Below are 23,435 nucleotides of genomic sequence, written 5' to 3' on the forward strand. Positions count from 1 at the left end.
GGGGAGGCAGAGCAATGGCGCCGTGACACACCACCGCCGCTGCCGCCGCCACCGCGGGCACCGGGGGGGAGGGGACGGGAGGGGAGGGAGGGGGGAGCGGCCGAGGAGCGGGCGGGGGGGGGGGCAGAGGCGGGAGAGAGCGAGCGGAGGGAGACACGGACCGCCCCGGAGACTGCCCCTCCGGGGGAGTCCGAGAAACAGAAACTGCTTCCCTGCCTGCCCCCCTCCAGCACCGGCGGCACTCGGAGGAAGCCCCGACTTCACTTTCCCCAGTGGAAGTGAAAAGAAGGGCGGAGGCGGGGAAGTCCGCGGAGGGGCGGCATGAAAGCGGGTTTGGGGGCTTCTTCCGCCCCCCTCCTCTTTCTTGGGCCTCTGCTTTTCCTCCCGACCTGGGACAGCGAGGGCTGTGCCCCTCCCCGCTGGGGCTTGTTTACTCGGACGGCTCGTAGGGCTGTTGTTGGTTAACTGCACTTCTCTCTTCCTCCCTCACGCATCCAGCGCTGCTGAAGACTTCTCTTTGAGCTGGAACCCCTTAGATCGCCCCCCAAAATGAAGGTAAACGGGATAATCATGCCCCCCCCCCATACCCTTGGTGGCGAGGGGCCGGGCTGCCCCTTTTTGGTCGTCTTTACACCTTTCCTGCTTTTGAGCTGAAGGTGGTGGGACTTTTTGTTTGGAGTATTAAATTTATATTATATATATAATTTGCATTCATATGTATATGTTTTCATTTGTATACATGATATAAAAACTTTATTACTTTGTCAGTCATTGAGAGGCGGGGGGAAAAATAGCACCTATTGAATGGGACTGGAAGAGATTCGTGTATATAAAGTGCAGTCCTTGTCGACCCCTTCCAAGGCCCTAGCATTCTAACTCCGTACAGAGAGAGTCTAACTCTGAGCTGTTGTTCTTTGGGCGAGTATTTTTCTTTCAACACTAATGACAGCAGCCTTTGCAGAAGTAAAGCTTTTGTCCTATTTTTGAGTTTCAGGGGATTTTTGTTTTGTTTGTCCATTTCCCTATAGAGCAAAGAGTGTGTGTGAACATGGAATGGTACATAGGATTGGAGAGAGGTTTCAGTTTTTCTAGAACTTTAGAAATAATATGCATTACACACATATATGAGGCTGAATTAAAACAATGCTTAATGCTCAGTCCATATGGTAAATGTTATTAAACTCTTCTTACTGAAGAAGATTCTTCCAAAATAATTTCAAGAATATTTGGAAGGACGATAGGAAAGAAATGGCATTTTGTGATGAGGTAGTCTAAAATGTTTTATACTGATTACACTTCTTTGCCAGAAGTAGTTCTAAAATTTTATTAATTATGTGCTTTTAAAATTGGTCAGTTTTATCAAATTCATGATTGATTTATTGACTTATCCACTTAGTAAGCCTTACCTTCCTAAATTCTTAATGCTTGCTATGATTTTGATCAGAAAGAAAAATAAGTGACAAAAAATTTTTTTTAAATTTTTCAAATATTTTGGGGCTTTAAAACTTTAGGAAGGTAAATAAAATTTAATAAGTGAATAAGGTAGCATGTATTAAATTAGAATGTTGTTTGGAGCAATAAATTGGGTAAATAAATTATTTTCCTGCTTATAGTATATTGCATTTAAAAACAATATGTACATATAGATAGCTTTGTGAGCAAGTGCAAAGCTATCATAAAAGATGTGTGTATAATAAGGAGACATCAGGTTCACATCAGGATTACAGTTTATATAGTAAAACAAAATATCTATTTCATTATATTTTGACACTTCAGCATGTTGAAATTAGATACTTCCTGAGGAAGCTTTTTTTTTTTTTTAACCAGCAATATTGATGAAAAAAACTTAGTGCTACAAAGTAAAAGCATGAGTTCATGTCTCTGTTATCAGTTATTGTGACTTTTCCATTTCAACTTCAGCTTTCAGGCACAGTGTTGACTAAATAACATTCTCAATTTTAAAATAGGTTGAATGGATACTCATTTATTCAGAGTTGTAACATTGTGTTTGTTGTTACATGATAACTATTTGTTTAAAGTTATTAAACTGATTTGTTTGTATTGTTAATGTAAACATTTTAAATTAGTAGTAAAATGTCAAAGATGATTTAAATGTTTTGAATCTTCAAAACAATAAAAAGTTATATAGACCATTTCAGGCTTGAACTATAGAGCTCCTAAGATTAATATACTAGCTCCTAAGATTAATATACTATGTTCTCCCGAATTCTCAAACTTTTGGTATACTGTAAAGTTTCTTTAACTCTTTACATCTGGAGAAAAAAATGACAGTGCATTCTTTTTTAATATTTTCCACTCATAAATTAAAGGGCATGTGATAGTGGGGCATCATAGAAGTTGTTTGAAGACATCATTTTTGTTATAACAGAACTACTGTTTAAAAATGGTTGAATTTAAAGGTACTTTAAAAATATAAGTCTACAATATTCAGTGTAGGAAAGAATAAGTATGTTTTAAAATATTTTTGTTATTCTCATGTAGATTTTACATATTTGGTCTTTGAGGGGAGGAGGAGGGAGAATTGCAGTCATATGTTAACTTTATATATTCTCTTTACCAGGCAGCAGACGAGCCTGCCTACCTGACAGTGGGGACTGATGTCAGTGCCAAGTACCGAGGTGCCTTCTGTGAGGCAAAGATTAAGACTGTGAAAAGGCTGGTGAAAGTTAAGGTAGTGTTTCTGACATGTCAAAATTGTTAACACTTAGTTTTTGTATTCAAGATGAACAGAGGAGAGAGTAGTTGTTTAAAATCATTAATTTTTTTATTGACTGCCCATTTTGTGTAAGATTCTGTGCTGTGCTAATTTTGTAATATAATAATGTCTTTAAAACCACAAGAGTGCATTGTTAAAGTTTTAAAATGCAAAATGAGAAATTACAAGTGCTTTATGTTTGATATATAATGTTTTAATTTTCATTCTCTTTATTAGACATTGAGTTTTAGAATAGTTCACTTAGAAATCCTTGTGTTTTTTTTTTTTTTTACTGTCATTTAAAATTATAATCTAGTTTGTGACAACATAATCACTTTAACAATCCATTTTGGTGCCACAAGTACAGATTTGTGATTTGAACAATGAACAAGAAAAGAAAGATAACATATTTTGATGAAAAAAGAAAAAAAGAGAGGAAGGATGGTATATGATTCTCAAAGGAGGCAATTGCCCTTTTACTATTTAATGATTGTTACATGATAGGATATAAATTTGAATTATGTGATCTACCTTTGAAATTTTTGCACAAACCATAGATGGAATCCCTAGGATAGCATTTGGAAATATGTAGAACTGATGAGTTAACTTAAATTTGTTTTTGTAAGATATATTTCTATTTTTTAATATTTAACTATGTTGAAGTATTGCCACCTAGCTGTTTTTGAGAGGCTTTTAATTTTTTATTCTTGTTTCTTAGAAGTATTGAATTTTTTTTGCAAATGTAGACGGTAATTGTTTTGATACTTATATTCTAAAAAAGTATTTTATATTTTTTTCTATTTTGATGATTCTTCTCAGCACTCTTTAAATTTTTTTGCTCTGTATATTCATTCTGGTGAGACCTTTTTTTTTTTTTTTTTTCAATAGTGGTATTTGTCTTGAAATGTTCTTCTCCTAGTTTTCTTGCATCTCTGAGCATTCCTTTTCAGCCTTTTCCCCTAGTTTTTCTTCTTTTTCCTGCTTCTTAAAGTATGGGAATTTCCTGAGACTATTCTTGACTTTCTTCACTTCTCACTATACTTTTGCCTGTGGTGATCGCAACTCCTATGATCTCAATTATCATCTTTGTGCAGATGATTTTTAATTTTGTATCTTTACACTTGGGCTCCAGTTCTCCATTTCTAATTATTTGTTGCCTCTTGCCCTTAATACCTACCAAGTACCTCCAATTCACCATATTCAAAATTGAACTCATTATTTCCTTGTCCTCACTTCCCTAGCTATTAGTGACAACACTGCTCTCGTAGATACTTTTCAGTCATTTTGGATTTCATTTTTTACTTTTCCCTCTCCCTAAATCCTCACATGAAATAATTGGTCAGCCTTTTGTAGTTTTTGTCATATATCTTTCCTCTTCTTCAGTGATATTTCCAATACCCGTATTCAGGCTATCACTATTAATTTTCAACACTTAAGTGATCTTCTTGTCTTCAATTTCTCTTCACTCTAATTTATCCTTTTGACCATTGTCTGAGTAATCTTACTAATAATGTATGAGTCAAGTTAGGTTATTTCTGCTTTAAAAAACTTCACGGGTTTTAAGAATTTAAAAATTAAAATACAAATTTCTTTCAGTGTTCTTGTCTTTCTTTAATGTGGCTTCATTGTATCTTTCCACATATGATTCTCTTTCATACAATCAATATTCCTTCTATGATAGCCATTTCATTATATCTTACCCTGCCCTTTTCTATCTGTATATTTGTTTAGGCTCTCAGCTACTTCCTGCAGCTAGACGACTTCTACATCCCTATTGAGATTCTTTTCTTCCTTCAACTCTCTGTATGGGTTTCTTTAAGTGTTTTCTTTTCCTCTAGCTATAAATGATCCTCTTTTCCTTAATCCCTTATCTCTGTTTAACTTTTCCTATACACTTCTAGTTCTAATACATTATAGGTACTTGTGTATTATGCCCCCCTACTAGACTGTAAGCTTCTTAAGAGCAGGGACTTTGTAATTTTTTATTCTTTATTCAGTTTGTTGTGTGTATTAGAGGAGTTGGATTGAACAGTGCTAAAGTACATAACAAATGTGATTTTAGAGCTATATGGTATATCACCATTTCTATTACTCTAGTTTTATTTCACAAGATAAAAAAGATGAAAAATTTTAAAATATTGATTTTGAGCTTTACTCTTTAGGTTTTATTTTCTTTATGCTGAAGGTCAATAATTGCTTGGTTGATAAATGAAAAAGCATTTTAAAACATTGAAATGATTAATGTATGTTTCAAATGAATATTGTCATCATAATTATCATTATTGTAAAAGTAAAAAAAATTATTTTGCAAAATTCTTTCAGGTAATCCTGAAACAGGATAACTCTACACAATTAGTGCAAGATGATCAAGTAAAAGGACCTTTAAGAGTATGTATGCAGTATAATTTAGATAATACTTGAAGTTGCAAGGTTTAAAATTTGTGGCATACTGGGTATCATTTTTGAAAAAAGGGTTGGAAAATTATCAGATTTTTTTTATATGAGTGTTAAGCCATGAGAAATAATTCTGTCCTGTCTATTCAAAAAGGGGCAGCTTTGTGTCAGAAATTGAGTGCTGGAGATGGAGCCAGGAAGACCCAAGTACTAATCATGCCTCTATCACCTGCTAGCTGTGTGATCCTGGGCAAATGACTTAATTCTCTGAGCTTCAGTTTCTCTATCAATTTACTGAATTAATAATAGATAGCACTCATCTCGAGGGCTACATGCGGGATGAATGAGACAATATATGCAAAAGCACACTGAATTCTTAAAGTACTATATAAATCTTTATTATTATTATTAAAAGAATCCATTGACTCAAACAAATATAATAAAGATCAAACGGAATATTAGCATTTTTTAGAAATATAAATTGTATTCTCAAATGACTATATCCTTAAGGATACTAAATGACATTTTAAGGAAAGAATTTTAGATGTGTTGTTCTGCTGGATTTTTATCTCTTTAAAGATTTTTGTTGTTGCAGTAATGGAAATAAAGAATGGCAAGTCAAGTCTTTGAAAAGCCTACACATACATAAACATTTACATATTAATATTGAATTTTATGGGGTGATAATATATTTAAGAAAATATATTCTCTTGACTAAGATGTTTGAAGGAAATCCTGTTTGTTTTAATGATTTATTTTCATTTACTATTTCTTATGACCTTTGACTTATGTTAATAAGGAAACATCCTTGTTAGTCAAAAAGTAATTAAGGTATAATAATCTTTTTTCAGTAGTGTGATATGTAAAGGACTGGGTACTGTCTGCTTAAGTCAGTTGATCTTTCTGCTTCTTGGTGAAGCAGAATGTAAAAATGATTTCTTATTGCCTTATCCTCACTTTGATCTTCAAGAAGTTTAAAAACTGTTTTTGGTTACTAGTTTGTTGTTAAACTTAGAAATTTATTGAACAATGTAGTGTAGGAGAAAAGGCATGGAATAGAAGCCAGTAGATTAGATTCTAGTCCTGGCTCTAGCCTATAAAATACATGAACCATGAGTTTTCTCATTTGCTTTAACAGTGTTGTGAAGATCAAATGAGATAATTTGAATAGTACATAAGTATTAGTGAAATCGTTATTTAAAAGTATGATTTCCTTTCCTGAAGACTTTCATATTTGGGGGATGTTGAAAAGGTAAGGGCAATGTTTAAATTTGATGATTTGTAATGTTTGGCTTTTGGGTTTAGGTTGGAGCAATTGTGGAAACTAAAACATCTGATGGATCCTTTCAGGAAGCTATTATCAGTAAATTGACAGATGCCAGTTGGTATACTGTAGGTAAGTAATTATGTTAATTCATGTGGATTTGTATTTTGGGGTATATTTCTATTTCATAAGTCTAGTTAACTAATTTGTCATTAAAATTATATATTGATGTCTGCTAGGAATACTAAGAACATATTTGATTAAAAGTTTATTGATGAAATGGAGGTGGCCTTTGAGGAACATATATCCTTGACAATATGAAAGTTATTCCATCCAAGAGTAAGATAAAAGCAGGAATGTAGTTTTTTTTCTTCTAATTATTTTAATTTTTCCCTCCAAGGAAGTTGTATTAAGTATATGGTGAAAATTCACATTATTAATATATTTCTCACTTATTTTTCATGTAATTAAAAATGACCTTAATTTTCTTTCTTTATGGTACTACCAGTTTTCCATAAGACTACTAGAAGCTAGGCCTTATTTTGCTTAAATTGGCTAATGTGGATGTCTTGGATCAGTGTAGTTAGGAGATTTATCGGTGTAAACAAAGACATAATTAAGAGATATTGAAGTTATTTTTAAAGAGAAAAGTGTGGTTTACAGATTTCTAATTTTATTACACCATAATGTTTAGCATTTTTATTCTTTTGATTTTTATCTTATTCTCTAGTTTTGTACTTAAAGTAGATAGTAAATGTTTGTTGTGTTTCGTTATTGTAGTATTTATTTTATATATTGTTGGGTTCACAATGAGCTCGCAAAGTTGAATTTAAATAATGTTTGCCTTCAAATATTGAAAATAATGCCATTTTAGTTAACATTTTTGATGGGTAAATCAATCTGCAAGCGTTTATTTAGCATTATTATGTGCCAGGTACCATTTTAATTAACATTTTTGTGAGGAAATCAATTTACAAGCATTTATTTTAGCATTATTATGTGCCAGGAACTTCACTGCACAATCAAAAAGTTTCTGTCTTACACTCTGCAGGAAGGCAGAACACAAAACTAAAATCTATAAATAAATGCAAATATATATACAAACTAATATCAGGGGGCATTAGCATTTGGCCTCTTCAGTGAGGTGCTATTTGAATTGACCTCCTGTGAAGAAAGCTCAGGATTCTGAAAGGCAGAGATGAGGAGGAAATTCTTTCCCAGGAGGTACAACAACCTGTACAAAGATTCAGAAGTCAAGAATGTACATTATGTATGAAGATGTGCCTAAGAATAGGGCAGTTTGATAGGGTAATAATCCATATTGAATCTTGGTGTAGGCTGGCACCAGATTATAAAGGGCTTCAGATTTCAAACAGAGAAGCTCATATTTTATTTTATAAACAGTAATGAATCACTAAATACTCTTGAGCAGGAGAGTGACATGGACAGACATGGATATAGTTTTCGGAATCATTTTGGTAGATATTCAAGGACAGAGACACACTTCAGGCAGTGAGAACAATTGGAAATAATCTAGAGGTAACGAGTGCCTGGCCTGGAATAGTTGTATGAATGGAGAGAGAGAGATGTCAGAGATCCTTTCACATCTCTGAATAAGACTTAGACAATCAGTTGAATATGTGGGGCAGGGAGAATGGAGTGGTGGACATTATTTTTAAACTTTCAGTCTGGGTGATGTGAAGGGTGGTGGTTACCTTGATAAAAATAGGGACATTTAGGTGGGATGGGAATTTGTGTGTTCTGTAAAGCTTATGCACAACACTTAAAAAATTATCAGTAAGTCTTGTGCCTCAGAGCCAGTGTTTTGTTTTAGGTTGAATGTCTTCATTTTTTGGTTTCTACTTGATTACTTCGCTTCATGATTATGCATTCTTTGTTATTCTTGTGTCCCCTATAGAATCACTTTTACTTGTTATGACTTTTTTTTCTCCAACTTTTTTTCTTTTGCTTTGGAAGTTATTGTCTGTTTTGGCATGAACACTTTGAGCAACATGACTTTCAGAAACACTACTTTTGGAGTGTAGTAGAAACTTCCAGCAAGTTTATGAAATTTTATTTTGATGGGTTTTAATATGATACTTAACAGCGCGTTTGCCTACTTATGTGAATTTTGCTAATGAAATAATTCCTCTTATTTCTGAGCAAGAGTACTTGCTCCTTGAATGTTTCTGAAATTCGATCCATTTGATACATAAGTATCACTATTATTATTGGTAGAATACATGATATATTTTAATTAATGCTACATATTTGCAGATTACAAAGCCAAGAATTACAGAAAAATGAAACATATAGATGTGTATTATCTAGGAGCATTAAGTTGAGTAAATCATGGCAAGGTTTACTAGTTAGTATTTCTTTCAGAAAATTATTAGTCTTTATTTCCTTTTCAGTATAATAGCAATGTTTTGACATTTATATAAACAGTATTGAATACAATCATTCAACACTTGTTCTTTGCCAGTTGAATGTTAAGCATTCTGCTAAGCAATGAGATGAGTGACTGTAGCTGGGAATATACCATTTACATGTGACTAATCATAATAGTAGCTCTCATAAATTGCTTTAAGATTTGCAGTGCTCTACATACATTTTCTTATTTGATTCTTACAGCAACCCTGTGAAATAGGTGTTCTAAATCACATTTTGTAGATGAAGTTGAGAATCAGAAAGAGTGAGTACCAAGGGTCACACAGCTGTTAAGTATTTAAGGTAGTATTCAAATTTAGGTGTTTGGAAGATTTCTGAACTTATAGTTCAGAAATCTATCCACTATGTCACATGATCTCTTAGAAAAAAATTACTTAAGAATATTTTAAAAGCTTCAATTTGTCAATGTGAGTTTTGTCTTTAATACAGTACCTTATATACATAGTAGGCACTCAAAAATAATTTTTTATTTTTAAATGATGATGCTTGCTATATCAAGTTCTGGTTCATTTCAGAGTCTCCTAGAAGCTATCATTTTCAACTTGTGTGGAAGTGACATGCATGTGGACAACCCATAAAGAACTTATTTATTGGTCTGTCTTTCTGGGACAGGCAGTGCAGAAGAATGGCAAGTTCAGCTCAGAGTTGAATAGGAGGAGGAGAGCAGGCTGGATTGTTTCAGAAAATAGCATATCTCCACTAATAACCCCAAACTTCCCCTAGAAATAAAGGACCTACCTTTTAAAATGCCATTGTCAGCATTGCTTATGGCCACAAGACATGGAATAAAAATCTCCAGTGAATTAAAATACTTTACATAGGACAATAAAGAAGACTATTACATTTATGAATATGCTATAGTATAGAATCAATATGGAAATTCAGGAAAAGCATGAGTTAAAGATTTGTCATCAAGGAAATATATAATAAGAAAAGCTAGGCAAGAGATGGCAAATAGAGAACTACAGTGGTCCGCTACTTCATAGTGCAGAATAAAGCAAGGAAGGCAGACCCCTTTTGTGAACTTATATGAAGACTGTAGTCACACGTGACAGGTTTGACTGTGTTGTGATTGGAGGGAATTCTTAAATGGATGAGTTCCTCAATCTGTGTGAATATATGCCTAATGATACATGTGAAAATACTGAGTTCTATTCTTGACATTTTCATTTGAATCTGATTCTTAACGTAATATTATAGAGGAATCAGGAAAAAAAAAGTTATGTATCTATAATCCCCTTTATAAGTCTATTAAACTCTTTGAAAAAGTTTCATATTACTGGTATAGTTTTTTAGTGTTTCTAATTATTAATGACCCAAAATTGCATATAGAACAGTAAGCAGTATCTTTTTAGGAAGTACTGCTGTTACTATCAATACTGTTAAAGATTTTCAATCAACCCTTGTTAGAAAGTCTGTGTATTTAACTATATTCTCTTTCTCTCCCCCTCTCCTTTTCCCTTCCTTCTTTCCTTCCTTTCCTTTTTCTTATCCCCTCTTTCCTAGCTAAAATTGACTTGTGGAGTACTTCAAATAATTTGAACAAATATACCAAATTATCATTTAGCAATTAACTATCATATTAATACAGATGAGAAATCTGACATGTAGAAAATCATTTTTGTGTTCAGAGATGCACAGTGCACTGTAGTTGGAGCTCATAATGGAGATCTCCTTAGTTCCAGTCATTCATTTCATTTCATAAACATGTATTAGATACCTGTTTTGTGCAAGGTATTGTGATGGAACAGTCTCTCCTTTTAAGGATCTTAGAGCGTAAAAGGAGGAAAGATGACTAAAAAATGACTGATGCAGCATTAAGCAAGATAAATGTAAAGGAAGAGGCATACAGAATGCTGTGACAAATTTTGAGGAGAGAGATGGTGTTCTGGCCTTAAATAAAAGTGAAAAAGGAAATAGGGGACAGAAAAGAGGAAAGGGGAAGATCATTTCCAAGAATAGAATTAGGAAGATGGAAGCAAATGGATTCTCTAGTAAATGAATGACTTGATTGATCCTAGGAATAGAAGCATATTGATATTTGAATGGCTAAAGCTTCATTCAGCAACATATTCTTTTTGTTCATACTCCTTTTCAGTCTCCAGCACTAAGTGAAAGAAAAAAATAGGAAGTCTCCCTAAAAAGCAGTATCTACATATAAATTTGTCTGATTTTTTAATTTCTTCATTTCTTTAAATGAAGTGGTAATAAGTTATATAAAACATTAAAAGAATAAAAATAACTAGATAATGTATTAATGTTTTTAGGAAGTTTTGATGAAGAAACAAACCATTTCAACATAGCAAAATATAGAACTTGATAATATGCTTTATTATCACATGTATTTGAGTATGCTGTGGGTAAATAGTATAGAAAATAATATGTTTTGTATAGTATACTAATACTGTACATAGTATAGTAATAGAAAACATTATTATATACACTAACATATAGTATTAGAAAATAGTAAAATATTGATAAATCACAGTTACATTAACATTTAACATGTGTTAGTTACCTTTGTTCTCTGATTTTAGAATTCTGTATATTTAGCCTCTGTGTGCTAATATCTGTCACTTGATATAATGAGGAACCAGTCTGATTAAGAAATAGTAACAAAAGATTAGAATGAGATATATTTAATGTAAAAATTGTTCTAAGCATAATTTAGTCAGGTATTAGTCTTATAATGTGCCTCGTGGTCATCATTTCATTATTTTGAATATCAGTTATCATTGTACTGTAGATTAATAGAAGTTCTTGCACGTAAAATACTGAGTAAAAAATGTTACCTCAGAATATAGTAGTAATATGTCTTCAGACTAATATATTGCTAGGCATATTGGTGCATGCTTATAATCTCTGCTGCTGAGGAACCTGATGCTGATGGAGTGGTGGAATTTGGGAATTCTGAGCTGTCCTGGGGCTAAAACATATTGGGTTTCCTTTAAGTCCAGCCAAAACAGTGAGTTTCTAGGAGCAGGAAGTCACCAGGCTGCCTAATGAGGGGTAAACCAATCCAGATTGAAAAAGTTGAGCAGGTTAAAAGCATTCCTGTTGATTTGTATTGGAGATGAGCTCCATTAGTAACCATTGCATTTTCAGTCTGGGTGAAATAGATCCAGTTTTAAATCAGTGATGAATAACAGAACAGAATAACAATCACTAGATAAAGAGAACCTCTTCCAAACCCAGTGCTCTAGTGTATGAGTCTTAATTTATAGAAATACTAAGAACTATTCTGTAGTCTTCCTCATAAAAGTAAAATATGACACATATTACAATGCAATTCTATGTCAAGAAAAAAATTTTAATTCTTCAGTCATGGTCTTAATGTTTGCAACAGTAGGGAATGCCCCGCCCATGGACTGTATGTTTAAGACCCACAGAATTTTTTGGTCTCACCTTGCCAAAGCAATTGCAGGCGATAGTAATTTCCCACTGCTTGAGTACTTTAAGCTGATAATTTTGCAAATGATGTTATAAATATCCTAACGGCCCTTGGCAGAAAAAAGGTTCCCCATTCCTAACTTTTTGGGACATTATTTGTTAGCAAATGAAATTCTAGTATTCCTGACATATCTCTTTTTAGTATGCTGTGAGGGTATCTGTCCATTAATTTAAAAGTCAACAAAATCAATTAATACATAGTATTTTATTTTAAATATTATTTAATTATTGAGAATATCTAATGGGACATTTTGTAACTACGCTACAGAAAGATCTAGAATTAATCTCATTTTTTTTTATTGTTGGGTTGCTTTTTTTCCCCAATCATATCCGACTATTCGTGACTTCATTTGGGATTTTCTTGTCTACTGAAGTAGTTTGTCATTTTACAAATGAGGAGATTGATACAAAAAGGGTTAAATGACTTGCCAAGTTTTTCTGACTTGAGATCTGGGTGCTCTATCCACTGTGCAACCAACCTGCTCCTCTGCGCCACCTAGCTGTCCCTTTAAGGAAGTTGTGTTTTGTCGAAGGTCACCTGAGAAGATAGTAGAACAAGGACTAGAAACCTTGTTTCCAGACTTTTGAGCTATTTTCCCTCTGCTATAACACATAGTAATACAAAATTGCTGAGTTTTTATCATAATTGAAAGAAAAAAACCCAATTTTTAATATGATTTGTTGTCTTTCTTGCTACTTTATAGTCACATCCTTTCTGAGTTAAAGAAAATTATACTGTACGAAATATCTATAGATTGTATTTAAATTTGTATACCAATTTATATTTTGATTTGCCTTCTTCACTATTTAGCTGTTCTTCTGAGTTATATATTTTTTGTTCTAACTTTTCTGTTATTTCTGATCCCCCCTTTAATTCATCATTTCTATGCATCTGTAATCTCAGTGATCTGAATACTTTCTCAGGTGGTACAAATTGCTTCTTGCTTGGAGGGGGCGGGGCAAGGGATGATGAATTTGAGTAATCTATTTAGTCACCTGAGTTACTATAACTAATATTACTTTATAGTTGTGTTAAAATAGATTTTTTAGCCTTTTTTTTTTTTTTTTACTTTCGCCAGAATTAGAAGTAATAGCATTAACTTGCTTTCTTTATCTTGTGTGTGTCTGAGCATATGAATTCGAATCATAGGTGAATGAATATTCACATAGAAATTCTCTGTTAAATTTCCCATGAGCTATTATTGTTACAATAATTCTGTTATTGTTACACTGATTTATAAAATTGTGATTTAATAGAGATAGGGATTTTTAAATAACTGCCATTTATTAGCCTTACAAACCCATATAAGGTGCTTTCTGTTATACTGTTTCTACTTTAATATTTCACTCTTTGAAATTCTTCAAATAATTTCTTTGATGTTCCTCCATTGAGGTAGATTATTATTTTTAAATTTTATTTTATTTTTAAAAAATAGAATAAGAAAAAAGAAAAACAGAAAAGGAATACTAAACAAGGTAAAACAAAACAAAAAAGAAATTGTCATGTGCCCAGTAGAACATCATCGAGGATTCAAAATATATAACAACAGATTATCAATTCAAGAAAGTATATATATTATTAGAAGAATTTATATTTGTGAATATCCAGCTTTTCTTTTCTTCCTTGTAAAGTGTTCCTTTGTTCTCTGATGCATACCGTTTTGACTTTATTCTTTTTTCCCTTTCATCCCCAAATAAGCTATAGTTAAGAAAATATATATTTATATATGCATATGTAGGTAGATACACACACACATTCTCTCTTTCTCTCTTTCTTTCTCTTTCTCTCTCTCTCTCTCTCACATACTTTCTCTTTGCCACCCCTCCCCCCCATTTTCCTTTCCCTATTGACTCTGCTATAATTTTGCTCCTTAACTTACCTTGTTATTACTTAATCTCCTCCCTTCCCCAGGAATCCCTCCTTTGTGTTCTTCCTTCACCCTTTGTTTTCCCCTCCACCCATCCCTCTCCCCTTATTTTTAAATAGATTTTAGAGAGTGCTATACCCTTTGTGGTTTATATATAGTGTTGCCTATTTAATCCATTCTCTATGTGAGTTTTTCAGAACTATGAGCCCTCCTTCCCCCTCTAATACCTCTGTGTCTTTTCTTCCTTTGCACCTCATTTTTGTATAAAGTAATTACTATTTTTACCTTAACTCTGCCCCAATCTTTCTTTGTTTTATCCTATTGTTGAAGTCAGTCTTAAACATGGTATACATTTCCCATGTTTAAAAAAAAATCACAATTTGTCCATGTTGAGCTCTTTGAAATTGGCTCTTATAGGTCAGATTTTCTATTAAGTTTGGGTTTGTTGATAGAAAGTCCTGAAAATCTGCAGGTTTGTTGATTGTCTCATTTTTTCCTCATTCATTTTTATAGATAATTTCGCTGAATATAATATTTTTGGCTGCAGGCCTAATTCCTTTGGTTGTTCATAAATATAATTCTAGGACCTGCACTCTTTTATTGGGGCTACTGATAAATCCTGTACAATTTTGAGTTAAATTATTTTTGTTATTGTTGCGTCATTTCAGTTGTACTTGACTCTTTGTGACACCATTTAGAGTTTTCTTTGCAGAGATACTGGAGAGGTTTGCTATATTCTTTTCCAGCTTATTTTATGAATGAGGAACTGAAGTAGACTGTATTGAGTGACTTGCCCAGAGTCACACAGCTAGTCTCTGATTTGAATTCAGGTGGTCTTGAAGCTAGGCCCAGCATTCTACCTATTGAGCCACTTCACTATGTCATAGATTATTTTAGCAGTCAGCAAGCATTTATTAAGCATGTACCAGGCATTTTCTAAGTTCTAGGAATACAAAAATAAAAGTAAAGCATACCCTGCCATCACAGAATTTCCATTCTAGTAAAAATGTAACTATTCAAGCATATGCTTGATAGGTAGATACAGATGTGTAGATATAAGATAACTTTAGTATGAAAATAGATGAGTTTTGAGATTTTTACCAAAAATTTCATCACTAATCTGGTGATGAATTCCTTTGAATTTAGTTTTGATTCTTAGAAAAGTTATATAAGTTAAAAGCTGAGAGCATACACCAAAGCTTTTCCTGTGAGAAAGAAAGACTTTTTACAGCCTATGGTCTGCTGACAGCCTTTGGAAATCCAGGGTCACTTCAGTGCCATACTTCAGTAAAATTCTAGCAAATGGAAAATGTTGCAAAGTATTATTCAAATCTATTATTCAACAAGTATTTATTGAAAGCTTTTTTTTCTTTAGAAGAGATGTGTTATGATTCTAGTAAAACATTTCCAAAGACTGGAAATTTCAGCTTTCTTTTTTCAAAATGTAGAGACCTACTTAGTACTAACAAATTTTGTATTTATTAAAGGTAACATAAACTTCAGTAATATGATATTTATCATCCTTGGCCATTGGGTCTCGTGCTTTCAATTCTTAGGATCCTAGAATTAAGAGCTGGAAGAGAGACCTTGAGATAATCTAGCTCAGTCCTCTTACGATGAAAAAATTGGGGCCACAGTGAAGTGATTTATTCAGGGTCACATGTGTAAGCACTACCCATCTGTTAACTAAAAACCATTGATTTGAGGTCCATGTTCCATGCTTCTTCCCAATGCATCATTCTGAATTGCACCAATTCTCTGGGAAATAAGTTATTCTGTTAAGTCAGCAATATGAATAAACTTCATAAATTATATAACTCAACATCGGTGTTATTGCTAAGCTTCAGAAGACAAAAATACTTTATTGTACAACTATCATTTGTGTGATTGCAGTTGGACAGATAGGCAAGTTGTGAAATCTATGAAGTTTGTTTTCATCAGTGATAACCTCCTTTGTAACACCAAAACCATCACTTCCTTCTGCCTTTCTGATCTTCTGCTGATTCTATTCTTAACTTCCTATCAAAACATTCTTTCAAAAATAGAGGGTGGAATAAATGATAATGTGGGCTTCCCCCAGATCTTAAGTTTGGTGAAAACAGGAATAAATCTGGTATTTTCTTCTTTGTTACTAGTTGATTCATTGTATTTTAATGTAAATGAGTCAGAGATTTTGTTTTTTGTTTTTTGGATGTATAGGAACTTTGAAGGCAAAATAAACTCATGTTTTAAAGATAGATGAGTAAAGAGTAAGAAATGGGGGATCAGAAGAGATAGACATTCCTCTTCCTTTCCTTCTTCCTTCTTCCCCTTCCAAACATACAGAGCCTGATGCTATCATTTAGCACTGGGAAGAGAAATAGAAACCTTTTAGGACTTTGCTTTTTCTGATGCTGTTGGAGAAGAGTTAAAAAAAAAAAAATGATCTAATGGCTTTTTCAGGGAGCCAGAACACAAATATACAGATAACCTTTTTTTGTTCCTTCCTCTATATGCTTTTTTTTTTTAACCCTCTCCCTCTTTTACCATAAATTCTGTTCCCTTGTAATTCAAACCATTGGCTTCTTCCTCTGGCATAATACTGCCAGGTGTATATCTTATATTAACTTTAAGTAGCATTTAATAGCCTTTTTATACTATAACACCATTTCAGATTCTTGGAAATGCATCCCTTTGCATCTCTCTCTAATAATAATGTTTCTGACAGTTTGTCATTAAAGTATTTGTTACAGATGTTTAAGGAGTTACTGAAATAATATTTGTATATATATGTTTTGGTAAGAAATTTCAGTTATCTTGATTTTTGAGACTTTATTGAATTAATAATGAAATTAATAGAGGAAAAAAAGAATGATATTTAGACTTGTCTATATTCCTATTCCCTCTGATCTCCTACTAATAGTGTCAGTCATGGAGAATGTGAACCTATTAGTTTATATACTTCTCTAGACATATATAATTTATTCTTTAGTATGTACAGAGAAGTACATAAATTGATAGGTTCACATGTAGTTTTCAAGATTTATCTAGTCACAGTCACTACTTAAACACACACACACACATTCTTAGAATATAAATTTCCTTATGATAATTGTTGCATTAGAAGTACAATTGTATAGAGTGCTATTAATTACCATGGAGCAGTGATCTAAAAATATAAGTAACATAATAATATAAGTTCCTTATATATACTTCCTTATAAGTAATATAAGGAAACATGTTCGAAATAAATGTTAAAGAAATTGGATTCTCGTTGGTACTTTTCTAGAATAAAAACTAGAGAAATCTTAAGTTAAAAAGTTTTACACTTTTTCTTGTGTCAGTATTTAGAGAATACTTAATTTTGAATTCATTGACAATGCATCTAGAAACATTTTCCTTTTAATCTGTTAAGATGTATTTAATGCAGTAGGTGCACCTGGGTTCAAATACAGTTCTACCATTTACTACCTGTGTGATATTAAATAAATTGCTTTACCTCATTAAGATCTAGAGATGATCTAGCCTCACTCCCTCATTTTTCAGATGACCTCTGCAGTCTCTTACAAGAGCTCTGATAATCTTGTGTTTTATTTAAACACAGTGTTTATTTCATTTGAAGTATAGCTCCTCCCTCATACCCCCCAAAAAAGTATTAGATATGTTTAGTTTTTAAAAAAAAGAAAACATGATTAAAATAAATATTAAAGAAACAGTTCTTGGATACTTTCCTGTAATAAAAATTATAGGAATCTTACTGCAGGAAATTTTTTTTTTTTAACTTGACATCTATGTACATAATGGTATAGGCTGTAATCTAATCAAAGTTCAGTATATTGTGCATCTTGAAGAGAAAAGATGATATATTCTATCATGGAAAAGCAGTTACAGAGAGGCACTGTGGTTTAGTGGAAAGAGCATTGGACTTTGTCAGAGGTAAATTTTAAGTTAATTCTGGGTCTGCCACTACCCACCAGATAAATCACTCGACCACTCTGGGCCTTAGTTTCATTATTTCTAAACTGAGGTTAGATTAAAAGACTTTTGAACATCTTTTCCAGCTTTAAATCAGTGATCCCATAAATAGTTTTAGATGTTAAGATATAAGAAGCTTTCATTTACCTGTTTTATTGTGTAGTTCAGCAGTTGACCAATGCTTGAATAATTATGCATATTATCTGTAGTAAAGAAAAACATCCCCCCTTCCCTTTTATAATGTCCTAATACTGGATAATTAGGTATCTTCTGAGAACTTTGCATCTTTTTAAATGAACTGTTTTTGTCCCATTTGATTCAAAATAGGACACCTGAATTAATTAAATATGGTACCCTTTGATCTCAGCTACAACGAAAGATAGTCATTTCTGCAAGAAAAAGAATGTTAAAATTTAAACGCTGTAAATCGAGGGGTTATTTTGAGTACTAAAATCTTTAAAATTTTCTCATAAAAATAATGTAACATTACATTCTGGTCATCATGGATATAGCCAGTTTTTGTTTAATGGAAATGGACCTTTAAAGACAAAGATCTCTTGTAGCATGGGTCTGTATGTAAAGTAGGAATTGTCTATATTGTGCTTATCTTGGAGCCACATCTGGATTCAAATGCCACTTGTTCACTAGTTATATGACTGAGAATGGCCCTTAAATTTTCTAATTCTTAGCTTTCTCATCTGAAAAACCTATAATATTGATAATACAGTGCTGAGGCTTATGATAATGGCTATAAATATTTTTTCTAACTTTAAAAAAACCATGTAAAGACCTTCATAATAATTCATAATTATAAACTTATGATAGTCATTTTTCAGCATTAAAAATTTTAAACATTGATTTACATGGTTGATCTCTTTATAAAATATGATAATATTATAGCTTCTCTAGTCTTACTTTAGTGCCTTCCCATGTCATGATCTTGCCAGAGTTTGCCTTTTGATGGCATAGTTTTCAGACCCTAAGAAGTTGAAAAGACTTTTTGACATGGGTTTAGGAACAGGCCTGTGTTATTTTAGTCTGTCATCTGAGAATCGGCTTGACTAGGTACAAAGAATATAGGAGGATTGGATATCAGGTGAGGATTTAAAGTGGGATAGGGAGTACAATAATTCATAAAGATTATCTACTCATGTGTCTTGAACTATCACAGTGATGAACTTATGGGTCATTTAAGTATTTAAATAAATAATGAAATTATATATCTTTTTTCCAAACATCTTATTTATTTGTTATTGAAAATATAGCTGTTATAATCACAAAATTAGTATGTTTCCTCTCTTTGTTCTTTTCTTATTTTACCTTATTTAAAATGATAATAATTCTAAGTAATTTAAATATCTATCAAGTTGATGAAAACTAGTTATTGCCACTAGTACCTTATGATTTCTCAGACTGAAATTGCTTGGTAATTCCTAAATTGTAATTTAATGTAAAATATATTCTTTTCTGCTATAGACTTTTGTGTAATAAACTTGTAAAGATATGTTGGAGCCAGGAGAGTTTGTTACACCCTAGAGTTAACTGGAAATTTATTGGGAGTTAACTTTGAGAATGACATGGTCATATCTATATTTTATGAAAATCCCTGGCAGCAGTGTGGAGAATGAATTAAAGAGGGGAGATGCCAAGAGACTAACCAAAAAGTTTCCTCAAGTAATTCAGGGAAAAGATGATGAAAGCCTAATGTAGAATGTTGGCTGTGTGAATTAAATGGAGAAATATGTGAAATATGTTATGGACATAGAATTGACAAAAAACTGGCAATTGATAGTTAGACTGAAGAGTCAAGCATGATTTGGGCTGTAAATCTGAGTGATTAGAAGAATGATAGTACCTTGAACAAAAACAAGGAAATTCAGAAGAGGGAAGAGTTTATTAAAAAAAAAAAAAAAAAAAGATAGTAAGTTTGTGTTTGAAATGTTCTATGTCCAGTTGAAAATTTACAATGGGCATTTGATGATTTGAGACTAATGGTCAGGAAAGAGACTAGAGTTAGGTTAGAAAGTCATCTGCATAAATGATAATGTGGGAGGTAGTGAGAGAAGGGGAGGCTTAAAACAGACTTGGGTTATACCCGTTATTAGGGAGCATGGTATGGATAGTCTGTCAAAGGAAATTAAGAAGGATTGGTCAGATAATGAGAGCCAAGAGACAATGTTAGAGAAATCCAGGAAGGAGAAAGTATTGTTGAAACATTGTCAAATGCTGCAAAGTGGTTATGAAGAATTAGTTAACATTGGACATTGCAGTTTCAGTTATTGATGAGAATAGAAGCCACATTGGAAAAAGTTGAGAATTTAGTAGGGAGGCATGGAAACTACACAAGCTTTTCCTGGAGTTTGGTTGTCAAAGAAAGCAGGGGAATGATGGAAGAAGAGAAAAGTAGAGGCGGGGGGAGAACAAGATTGCTTGCACACGAACGCAAACATACAAGTATGCACATAGTGCATGCTGTATACGTTTGAGATGATGACAATGTCTGTCAGGTGTTTTATAAAACTTTATAAAATTGGGGGTTAGAAAGACAGGCATGTTGATACTAGTCAAGAATTGAGCCAATAGATGAGAGTATGATTGTGGGAGTTGTCAAAAGAGACAGAAAGGAATCATTTAATCAACAAGTATTTGTTATATACCTTCCATTGTTAGATACCATGATATATACTGAAGTAGGATACAAATACAAATAATGAAGAGAATAAGAAATGATGTCACCATGTTTTAAAATTTACAAAAGGAGGAAAGAACACACAGAGAATCTCTTCTTTTACTGTATCAAATGTGAGGTAGGATCTTCACTTGGAGAGATATTGGAGAAGAACTAATACAAGAGGCTTGAAGAGAGAAAAAGTATAGGAGTTTTATGGCTGTGCCCTAAACTTGTATCCCTAATATGTGATCTAGGAATCACTGTGATACACCACTCCTGGCATAATTTTGTAAAACAGTCGACTACTTATTTGTTATTTTTATTTCATGTAGCAAAGTTTCTAACTTAATGATTTCTCTAACTTCTCATCAGCTTCCCTGGGTTCAGTTCTCAACAGCTGATTCCTAAATGTATACATTGAGTTCTTAATCTAACTCCTTAAATCTCTGTCTTACATTGTCACCTGCCTACTAGATATTTCCACTGGGATGAACCTCAGGCAAATCTAGATTCAGTATATCCAGAACAGAAGTCATCATCTTCCCTGTTTTTATCCACATTATCATTGCTTAATTCAGGCCTTCATTAACTCACCTAAAGTGTTCCAATAGATAGTTATTATTATAATAACTGTCCATTCTGCAATCTATCCTTTGTATAACTGTGAAAATAATCTTAAAGCAAAGATCTCATATATTCCCACTCAGAGCTGTGTTCAGTGGCTTCCTATTATTATTATCCAATAGGATAAGATACTTTTTTTGCTTAGTACTATTTACCTTTCTAGACTTCTTACATTACTTCTTTCATGTTGCTTAAATTCTAATCAGACTACTGGTAGTTAATCCCCAAACTCTACACACTCTATATTCTTCCTTATCTCTTCTTCCCCAAATCCTTGTCTTCTCTTCAAATGTCTTCTTTTCTATAAAGCTTTCATAATTTTTCCCACCACAATTGATAAAGTTGATAGTATTCTCTTCCTCTTCTGTTACCTTTATTCTTTCTATGTACATGTTGTATACCCCTAAGAGAATATAAGCTTTATTGGAATAATGACTTAAGTATTTTAGAGTCGATCTCCATATTTTACTGTAACTCCTTGCATGTAACAGGCTTTTAATAAAAGTTTATAAAAATTATTTTAACATACTTTATTTGTTTAGAGCTAGATAGAGTTGATAAAAAGTAATTTTTACTCAGCTTTTAAAATTAAACTGTGTAAATCTGTTATGCTCAGATTTCTGAGAGAAAAACTCACCAACTAAAAATCTTCCTCTGTTCCAACCATTTCATATCAGTTTACCACAAATGTATTTTTAAAAATTTTTGGTTGATGCTAATTATTTTTCATTTGAAAATCACCATCATTCTGTTTATTTTCCCTAGCCTAATTCACATCTGTGATTCAATTTGAAATTGAGTTTTTAGTTATTAACATTTTGAATGTTATATGTGCATATATGTATGTGTCTGCTAAAGTTCATCAGTTGAATTTTTCCCTCCTAGCAATGATTTTAAGAATTTTACATTTTTTAAATTTACACAATTAGTGCTGGTAAATTTCAAGGGCCTTTGGTATATTAAAAGAGATGCAACAAATTGTTTTGGGAACAAAGCAGTGAACTCAAGGAAACTTGGGCACTTGGCTACTGTACTAAACTAACTATTGTCCTGATATGATCATCACTACTGAAAACAGTAGCTCTCTGTTAATCTGTTTTTAAGCTCAGCACTAGTATCAACATAGGCATAAATCTAATTCTTTGTAGACAAATATTCCTCAACTGATTTTATATACATATATAGATGTGTATAGCATTTATATATTGTAAAAATATCATAAAGGTAGAAAGGGAGGGCAGGATTGAACAGTCATTGTAAATCTGAAACTCATCTACTATTAAAATCTTGAGTTTAAGAATGAACAGTTTGTGAATAATTATTATATAGACTTTGAGGTGGAAGTCTTTGACAATCTGAACATTTTGACACTAAACTTCTGAAGGTGATAGATTTGTATATCAAAATTCTATCAGGTGAAATAATATAAAATTCTTTGAAAACCTTAAAATACTTTTTAAAATGTGGGTTATGGAGCTAATTTGTTATATAAATTTTAGAAGGTAGGAATTTTCCCCAAATTTTATATTAATTATTCTTATTTTTAGAAATGACAGATTTGGGTTAATTTTTTTTTTAATGATAGCCTTCAAAAGAGTAGAATTGTGCTTAGGTGTATATAATTTATGTTACTATTTATTTTATGTTAACATCTGTTTTGTCAAAAAAAAAAATTTAACATTTTTGTGTCATTGAAAGCTTTCCTTTTAAGGTGTTTTTCATCTGAAAAGATCATTACATACAGAAATGAACAAACCAGGAGTTTTTAAGATCCTTTTTTGTTATCATCCTTTTCTTGGTGATGACCTCAGTAAGTAAAGAAAATCAAAAGGAGCTGGAATAGTCAGAAAAGGCTTCATGTAGGAGGTAGGACTTGAAATGAGCTCTTGAAAGATGAGTCACATTTATAAGAAAGGGGGAAAAAGCACATTTCCATATGAGAGGAAACAATTGAAATTATGCATGGTGTTTGGCGGTTTCTTGGATTAGTGCAACTAGTCTGATTAAAGAGGTAGGTAAATCTTGGGAAGAAGTGGAAAATAG

General features: G+C 32.6%; 1 protein-coding gene across 2 annotated transcripts in view; it reads left to right on the top strand.

Annotated features, from left to right (window-relative positions):
* Window positions 1–23,435, top strand: part of ARID4A (AT-rich interaction domain 4A) — an 82,909-nt gene that overhangs the window by 721 nt on the left and 58,753 nt on the right. For both annotated transcript variants that reach the window (XM_051977743.1, XM_051977742.1), the window contains exons 2-5: window positions 499–555; window positions 2,582–2,692; window positions 5,039–5,104; window positions 6,416–6,506. In XM_051977743.1, the coding sequence (XP_051833703.1) occupies window positions 550–555; window positions 2,582–2,692; window positions 5,039–5,104; window positions 6,416–6,506 (274 nt within the window). In that variant the 5' untranslated portion in view covers window positions 499–549. The remainder of the gene's footprint in view (window positions 1–498; window positions 556–2,581; window positions 2,693–5,038; window positions 5,105–6,415; window positions 6,507–23,435) is intronic.

The sequence above is a fragment of the Antechinus flavipes genome, chromosome 2, assembly GCF_016432865.1.
Source record: "Antechinus flavipes isolate AdamAnt ecotype Samford, QLD, Australia chromosome 2, AdamAnt_v2, whole genome shotgun sequence".
Lineage (NCBI taxonomy): Eukaryota > Metazoa > Chordata > Mammalia > Dasyuromorphia > Dasyuridae > Antechinus > Antechinus flavipes.